This window comes from Malania oleifera, chromosome 1 (genome assembly GCF_029873635.1).
Source record: "Malania oleifera isolate guangnan ecotype guangnan chromosome 1, ASM2987363v1, whole genome shotgun sequence".
Taxonomy (NCBI): domain Eukaryota; kingdom Viridiplantae; phylum Streptophyta; class Magnoliopsida; order Santalales; family Ximeniaceae; genus Malania; species Malania oleifera.
The window spans coordinates 134900488-134909338 of NC_080417.1; the positions used below are offsets into that span (position 1 = coordinate 134900488).

General features: G+C 33.4%; 1 protein-coding gene across 5 annotated transcripts; it reads left to right on the forward strand.

Annotated features, from left to right (window-relative positions):
* The first annotated feature begins 4180 nt into the window (after positions 1 to 4180).
* On the forward strand, positions 4181 to 8648 carry LOC131152308 (beta-glucuronosyltransferase GlcAT14B-like). Of its 5 annotated transcripts, none has more exons than XR_009136060.1 (6): positions 4214 to 4483; positions 5420 to 6170; positions 6272 to 6347; positions 6458 to 6573; positions 7522 to 8253; positions 8433 to 8648. XR_009136060.1 is itself a non-coding variant. In XM_058104248.1 (5 exons), the coding sequence occupies exons 2-5, from the start codon at positions 5609 to 5611 to the stop codon at positions 8019 to 8021; spliced, it is 1254 nt and encodes a 417-aa protein (XP_057960231.1). In that variant the 5' UTR covers positions 4181 to 4363; positions 5420 to 5608; the 3' UTR covers positions 8022 to 8648. The 5 variants fall into 5 exon arrangements, 3 of the variants coding, with proteins under 3 accessions (XP_057960231.1, XP_057960153.1, XP_057960314.1); XR_009136034.1 differs by having other exon boundaries at positions 4223 to 4363; XM_058104248.1 differs by having other exon boundaries at positions 4181 to 4363; positions 7522 to 8648.
* The last annotated feature ends 203 nt before the right edge of the window (positions 8649 to 8851 follow it).

The window sequence follows — 8851 nt, forward strand, 5'->3', positions numbered from 1 at the left end:
TACCTTTTTCCGAACACTGAAACACAAACTACATGGCTCCAAAACAACGAATCGAGTTCTCAAAATTTAAAAACCAAAGAACCATACTTCAATACAATCCTATTTACTACAGATCTATCGAACCATAAACGAACTTAGACCCTTACCGCGATTTTTGGATAAAACCTGGAAATCCTCAAAATGAAGATCTAATCAGCTACAATCGTAGAGGTTTTCCCCTTGATCCACGTGGTAACCTTCGATCGTCGAAATGGGTGACGAACAACGAAGGATCAAAGAGAGAGAGAGAGAGTTCGCTAGTTCTAGAGAGAGAGAGGGAGCTTTTGTGATTTCTTAACCCTTAAGCAATGAAAAATGATATTTATAGACCCCTTAACCCGGTCAAATTCGTCGATGAGTGGTGCTTTTGTCGACAAACCATAGAAGGCTCTTCGTCGACGAACCTCTTCCTTCATCGACGAACCCTAGTATGATATATTTTCCTTGTCGGTCGGGATCTCTTCATCATCGAGGCTCTGTATTTTGGCGATGAACCTTATAAGGGCATTCGTTGACAAGAACCTTGGCTTCGTCGACGAAGCCTGCCAAAATTACCTTATTGCAATTTTACCTTTTTCTGATTTATTTCCTTATTTTATGGGTTCGAGTCTTTACATTTATGGTAGTATCAATAGTTTTAGCATTATTATGCATATGTGATCAAAATATTTTTTCAAGCATTGTCTTCCTTTCTTATAAGTTATTTATTTATTTATTTCTTTTACTACAATTTATTCTTTTTATTTACTTGAAAATTACAGATGACAAAGTTAGTTTAATGTGTAACCGAAAAAAATATCTTTAAATTCTTTATTTGAAAGTTATCATCCATTTACTCCAATTAACAATTCCACCATTATCATGTTTTCACCTTTTCTTTTCTTTTATTATGTCTTTCTGTGCTTTCTCTTGCTAGCACCGAAGGAGTCTATAAGTAGGTTTGATACACATGGGTGAACACCAACGTGATCCAAAAGTTTAAGCCTCTTGGATCTTGAGCCCAACCATATATGTAAGCACCCATCATCTACTCAATTTTTTATTTTATTTTATTTTTTAATGTGTGACAAGTGGAATTCTGAACAATGTCCCCCTCACTTGTGAATTTCAGTTGCCTCTCCTTGAATGGAAATCGTTTTCCTTATGGGAGTAAGTCCAAATTCTCCAATAGTTGTTCAAGTTAGTCTTACCACCACGCCTTACATGCCTCGGATTGCATTCAACGTGCGTTCGAACCAATTCTACCTTCCACTTCTTGACTCTATTCGGTTCCATCTTCTAAGCCTAAATTTTCTTTTATTGGTCTCGATCACACACTTGGTCCTCCAACTGTTAGCACATCAGGAAAATTAAATTCACGTCTTGACTTTTTATAAACTTTTTTCTATAATGTCCTTCACCTAAAGTAAAAATCCTACATTTTTTTCTTTCATGTAATCTATTACTTGTAAAATTAAGAAGTCCTAAGTACTCTCTCATAGTCATTGAAATACGTAGGACAAATACACCCACTTGCCTTTGCATGTAAAAAATAAAATCACAAAAAGCTTAATAAGTTAAACTTTTTTGAGGTCCTCAATTCATTGAAATTTGAAAAGTAGTAAACCTTTAATTAGACTTACCTTTATTATCAATAATATATATTTTTCTTGTAAAAAGTTTGAGATAAAAAAGTGAATATTGACATGTTTCATTTGAATTTACATTGATAAAAACATTTTAGTTTATAAAATGCTTAATATCAACATTTTATATTAGTTGATAGAATATGCACTTAGACATTGATATTTAAATTCCATATATCATTTAATGGTTAAACAAAATTGGTCTTTTACAAAGAAGCCATATTAATTATATCAATAGTCAAATGAGTTGAAATAAATAAATAAAATTTAATTTAATACTGAACAACGAAGATCACTACTACAACAAATATTAAAATCTAAAAATTCAAAATACTTGATAGAAAAATATTGAAGCCAACGTGGAAGAAAATTACCTTTTCTACAAAGAAGCCAAATAAATTTTGGATGACTAAGGTATAAATATTTATTGCAAAATCAAGTCAAAAGAATAAATATACGAGAGAGAGAGAGAGAGAGAGAGAGAGAGAGAGAGAGAGAGAGAGAGAGAGCCAATGTGATTCATTTTTTTTTTCATTTATTAAGGGTCTATCATGCCTAACATACTCAATAACTAATGAGTATAATTTCTTATCTAAAATCTTTAATATTAAATTTTCGTAGTCAAATTGTTGACAAAATATTTATGAGTAATCACGACATATCATTGACCATTATAAAACACGGTTGATGAATTATCACTTATAAACATTAAAAATAAGCATAGTCTGTAATTTCTAATACATAGAAAAAGTCATCACTATGTTGGTAGATAGAAAACAAGATGTGATAATGCTATGGTATGCCCCAAATTCTAAATTGTTCAATTATCGTTGCAAAATACGATCCACATTTTGTGTACCTTGTTTCTTGATTTAAGAAATTTTCAACAATTTTTGCATTAAAATATTAGTCCTGCATTGTTGAGATAATAGACATCTTCTTCAAACGATAAGGTGAGTGGCGCCGTAATCATGCCAACTCATACAAGAAGTTTAAATTTAAAACTTGAAATCGTGTAGATTTGGATAAAAAATATGATTAAATTGTATTGATTTTACCTAATTTTGGATAAATTCAAATTAAAGTTCTAAAATTTAAATTTAGAATGGTAATCACTAAACAAAGTTAATGAATGAGTGGTTAAGTAAGGATATATAAGATCATGTTATCATATTTGATGCAAAATCATTAATTTTAAAGAATCAACCAAGTACGAACTTGTGCCCTAAAAATTTTCTTCATATTATTTTTGATTACATAGTGTGTGTTGAGAATTCTACTTGTGAATTTATCTCACATTGAAAAAATTGAGTGGATGATGGGTGCTTATATACATGGTTATGTCCAAGACTTAATAGGCTTAAACTTTTGGGTCAAGTTGGTGCTCACTTATGTGTATCAAACCTACCCATGGACTCCTCCTACTAACACTGTATGTATACTCTGTATCATCTAAATTTTGAAAAATTATGGAGGAATTTTGGAAAGTTGTAGAAAATATTAATTTACAAATTTATCCATTGTTAAATTTTTATCTTAATTTTAAATCTGTAAAAAAGGAAGCACACTTTAGAGAAAATAAGGCAAAATATAGGTTGAAAAGTGCTCTCATCTTCCTTTAGTTAATAGTATACATTTTTACCTATTTATTATTTTAAAATAATTCAAATGTATAGTTTTTTGAAATAAATTTTTGAATTTTAAATATATATTGCTAAACAAATTTGACAGGACAGTAAATAGCGAATGAACTATTAAAAAATAATTCGATTCAAAATACTTTCAAACACACTAGTCATAAAATAACAATTAAAAAAAATATAGTGTCGTTGTCTAATTAGTCTTTTTGTAGAAAAAAAGTATTCAACTCAACTCATTTTTTATTTTAAATTTGTATCCTGCGTAGTACTTTAGATCCTATTAACATATGAAGAAAGTAATACGATGCAACTAAAAAAAATAAAGGAAGAATTTTTCTTTTAATCAATTAAAAGCATTGGGGTCGGAATTGAATGCCGAAAAATAACTCATTTTTTACCTTATCTTCATTTTTATTCTTTCCAAAATTTCGAAGATGTTTCTTGAGAGACCAACAAAAAAAAAAAAAAAAAAGAAGGAAGAAAAAGAATAATTTGGTAATTGTTGTCTCGATCAATGTACAAAAGTATAGAATTATTTTAAATCTTATAATAGCGAAATTAGACATCTTAATCAATATTAAAATTATAAGCCTACATCGGAAATAAAATCCCCATTTTTTTTTTTTATAAAAACTCTCCATCAACTTAAGAGAGTGCTCATCAAAATCACATACTGATTAGATGATATTATTATTTTTACTGTTATTAGTTTAATTTTTATTAAAAAGGTTGTATTTTGTTTATTATTTAATCCACCGGATGTTTAATAAATAATTAAATTAATTAAAGAAAGAAACCGATGTAGTTGGAGACGAATAAAAAAAAAAAACAAAATTAACAGAAACGCTTAATAGAAAATTAGGAAGTGTTTTTGGCGATAAAAAAAACAAAAACATAAAAAAAATGATCAAACCATTTCTCTCACGTCTTCTTGGGAAGAGCCCCTTTATTCGCAACACTCTCTCTCCCCTCCCCCACACGCTCATAATTTTTATATTATCTCTCTCTCTCTTCGTGGTGATGTTGTTCTAGATAGACGGCCTTCTGCATCAGACCCAGGTTCTTCTTCTTCTTCCTCTTCGCAATCATGGGCTGATTTTTTTTTTCCCCTCCATTAATTTCATGTATCGATATAATGGAAATACAGATGCCGATTTTCCGCGAGTTTTTGTGGTTCGGGTATATTTGCATTTACGTGGTGTTAATCTGTGCGTTTCGTTTTTTAGCTTTGGATTGAATTATGCTGTTTCAAACGGTGTATGTTCATCATTATTGTTGTTATTTTTGGGTTAAAAATTGTTATTTCCATTTTGACGGCCACTTCCCTAAATGAATGAATTCGAACTTTACCTTTTCCGATTTGGGTTCTGTTTGTTTTGTGTGTGTGTGTGTGTGTGTGTGTTTTTTTTTTTTTTTTTTTTCGGGGGCTATTTTGGCGTGCCGATTCGGCCTTCGTTAATACATCTGGGTCTGGGTTTCTTCTGTAAATGTGTTTTAGAGATGTAATTTGTTAATTAACGTTTTGTTGAAATCATTACGAGTTTTTTGTTCGAATTAGCCCGATGGCTTTATTTTGATGTTAATCGTGTCGGTTTCAAGTGTTTTCTTCAGAATATTAGATTTTTATTAGCTCATCAACGACAACAATTTAACCAGATGTTTATTTTAATTGATCCATTTTTTTTTCTTGTTAAAAGCTTGATATATTGTTGACCCACAACCTAAAAGCCTAAAAGCTTAAGCTTTTTTGTGAAGTGATAATCTAACATGGTATCAGAGCTTTGGTTACCAGGAGGTCTTGGGTTCTAATCTTGTTGCCCGCCTTTATTCTATGACATTATTTGTCATTTGTTTGTCTCTCCACGTGTTATCGGGCTGCACGTGCGGGGAGTGTTAAAAGCTTGATTTATATTGTTAAGATTTTACGTAAAGTGGTAATCTAACATTTCCCTTTTGCTGTCGTCTATTTTCCTGATGCAATACTATGTCTTTTCTGATATATCAGTGACTAAAAAAAAAGAAAAAACAAAAGAACACCATGGTAGCAGTTTTCTAGAGCTAGTACCAATTTATTAGCTGGGACTTAATTTTTATATTGTTTGTGTGATTGAACAGCTATGCTGAAAGTTCAAATTATTGAATATCTATGAAGACGGCGTAATCTGATTCGGAACGTTGTGTGAATATTTTTTGCCATTCAATCCTGATATCCTTTTTATAAAATCAAGAGCAATAGTCTGAGAAGCAATCAAGGAAAATTGGAATGTGAAAATTGTTATGTTGAACCCATGATAAGGTTTAGTGATGGGGTCACTAAACATGGAGAAGAAATGGGTATTTCCTCTTGTCATAAGTTCACTCATCTGCATTTTCCTTCTTGCTACTTCTTTCAACATGGGTCTTGTCTCTTCATTACACACAATCAACTCAATCTTCTCATTTTTCCCAACTCGCAACCAAACAAACCCTGTCTTTGTTGAATCGAAGGTTGTAAAACCTCCTCCTCCCGCTGGGCCTGCCATTCCTCGTTTTGCTTATCTGATTTCAGGATCAAGAGGTGATTTAGACAAGCTTTGGAGAACTCTTCAAGTATTATATCATCCGCGGAACCAATATGTTGTTCATTTAGACCTTGAATCACCAGCTGAAGAAAGATTGGAGCTTGCTTCCCGAATAGAAAAGGATCCAATTTTTGCAAAAATTCAGAATGTCTTCATGATTAAGAAAGCTAATATGGTTACATATAGAGGGCCCACCATGGTTGCTAATACACTTCATGCCTGTGCCATTCTTCTCAAGAGGAGTAAGGAATGGGATTGGTTTATTAATCTCAGTGCTTCAGATTATCCTCTTGTGACTCAGGATGGTTAGTCTCTTAATTTGTCTTTTCTGTTTCACTTTTTAAATTGCAGAATGATGAAATTTGGCTTTAGATGACTGTTTGAAAAGCTAGCTTGTATTATGCAGATCTTCTTTACACATTTTCGAGTTTAGATCGGAACCTGAACTTCATTGAGCACACAAGCCGGTTGGGTTGGAAGGAGTGAGTACTATATGTCCATCATAATATTTATCTGTGTGCTTGTATGTGTGTATGCATGCAAACTCGTATATTTGTGTAGCTAACAAACAAATATTTCTGCCCTGGTGCAGAAATCAAAGGGCAATGCCTTTGATGGTAGACCCTGGGCTTTACATGTCAACAAAGTCAGATATTTTCTGGGTTACACCACGGAGAACTCTGCCTACAGCATTTAAATTATTCACTGGTTAGACTTCTTATCTCATCTACTTCCTTTCAACCTTGAGTTAAATAATTGAATTGTTCCCAATTCTCTACAAATGCAATTATGCAAATACATTTTGTGGTAATAAATGGAGTTTCCCTTGAAGTTCTCTATTTTATTTGTCAAGTTTGAGGCATATGGTTTGTTATCTAATCACCTTAGCGTGTCTAGATAATGGAAATATATGTTCTATTAGGTAGTAGAATACTTGTTAGTTGCCTGTTTTTAGTTGTTTGTTTCTTAGAAAGGGATTGTGGCAGTCAAAGTGTAAGTTAACAAACTGAATGACTCCCCTAGCCCCCTTTCAACATATTTTCACAAGAATTACTGTGTTATGGTTGCTAAAGGATTACTGAGGCAGGTTTTTTGCTAAATTTAATGTTTTTTGAAGATTTCTTCCAATCGATTAAATTGTTTGATTTTCTCAGCTCTTCCCTTTTCAGGATGTTGTATTTTTAAAGTTGATCAGAGTCTGGTTTCCTGAACAAAACAAACATGTTGATATTTTTGGCTTTGATAAAAGATGTTTAATTTTGTTGCAATCATAGTCCCATCGCTAAACATATCTAAATTTTGTTCTTGGGAAAGACTGGCCCTCTGTGTATTACATAAGCAATTTAGTCTAAATTGATTTTGGTAGTTAGAACAAATACTAATTTTTGCTTTTTAATCCATGGAGGCTGGACTTTGTCCCAGAATGTAAAAACAATTACGTGCCCTGCCTCTTGGGTTGAAATGCATCATTATATGCATCAAAAGACTATGAAACTAACAAGAGGGAAAAGGGGAAAAAAAACTGCACTGCACACAATGTAAAAAGTTTTCAACTAACTTCCTCTGCGCCTTCCCTTCCAACTAAAAAGTCTCAATGTCTAGGACATCTTCTGAAATAGGTGGTGTACCATCAAGTAACATCCAGTTTTCTTGCAGGTTCAGCATGGATGATCCTCACACGTTCTTTTGTTGAATATTTTGTATGGGGTTGGGACAATCTGCCAAGAACCCTTCTCATGTACTACACAAACTTTGTATCCTCCCCTGAAGGCTACTTTCAGACTGTCGTATGCAATGTGCCTGAGTTTGTTCAAACTGTTGTCAATCATGACATGCACTACATTTCTTGGGACAATCCTCCAAGACAACACCCACATACCCTCTCCATTAATGACACAGATAAGATGATTGCAAGTGGTGCTCCTTTTGCCCGGAAATTCAAAAGAGATGACCCTGTCTTGGATAAGATTGACAAGAAATTACTTGGCCGAAAAAACGGGAGCTTCACTCCTGGTGGTTGGTGTGCAGGAAAACCACTTTGTTCCAAGGTTGGTGACCTTACGAGACTCAAACCCGGACCGGGGGCTAAAAGAATCAGACGACTCATATCTGGGATAGTTGATTCGCCTAATTTTCATGAAAATCAGTGTAAATAGATTTCATTGAGGCACTATTGCTTGCGATTGGAAATAAAATGAAATAGAAAGTTCAAAGTGCCCGTTCTCCAATAATTTATTGGATAATTGTAGCCAAGGGAGGAGCATTGATGCTCGATGCAGCTACGGCCTCACCATTGTTAGATAGGTATTCTAGAGCCATTACAAGCAGGGCAATTCATAAGCGTCTGCAGGTGGGATTGAAACAAAGCCCGATCACGTGTCTTTTTTGGTAGGTTATGTTGCGGTAAAATTGTTGCACCTATATAGATCGTGATGCATCTTTAGATTCTTAGTTTTTGCCTTCATTTTTTTTTTTTTTTTAAGTTTTTAAAATTTTTTTGGCCTTGAAATGTTTTGGATTTCTAACTTTCTGTGTAATTCTCTTTCTGGTCATGGTTAATTCTGAAGCCTCAGGACGGACATTGCCGCCACCACAAAATTTGGATAAGCTATTCATGAGTTGTCTCTTGTGTTACAGATGATGACTTTCTGAGAAATTGTTCCATGTCAATATTTTTTCCTTAACTTCTGAGTTTCCTAGATGGAATTGTGAACTGGATTTCTGCCCAACCTGACAAATGTTCTTTATTTTTCTTTAATGCAACGGTTTGAGATAAGATGACATACTCTAGGTTTAAGTGTTACTATTTGTTCTTGAATGAGTGGTCAGTGGAGATGTTGGGGTGTTTGTTGCGCATGGGAGACTGGTTGCCATTTTTCTCTCTTTCATGGCGGGGGTGAGGGATGCGACCCTGCTTCTCTTCATTCCTTTTCTTTTACTGGTGAAAAAAAAAATAAAAATGAAAAACCTGCTGGAGGACAAGTTC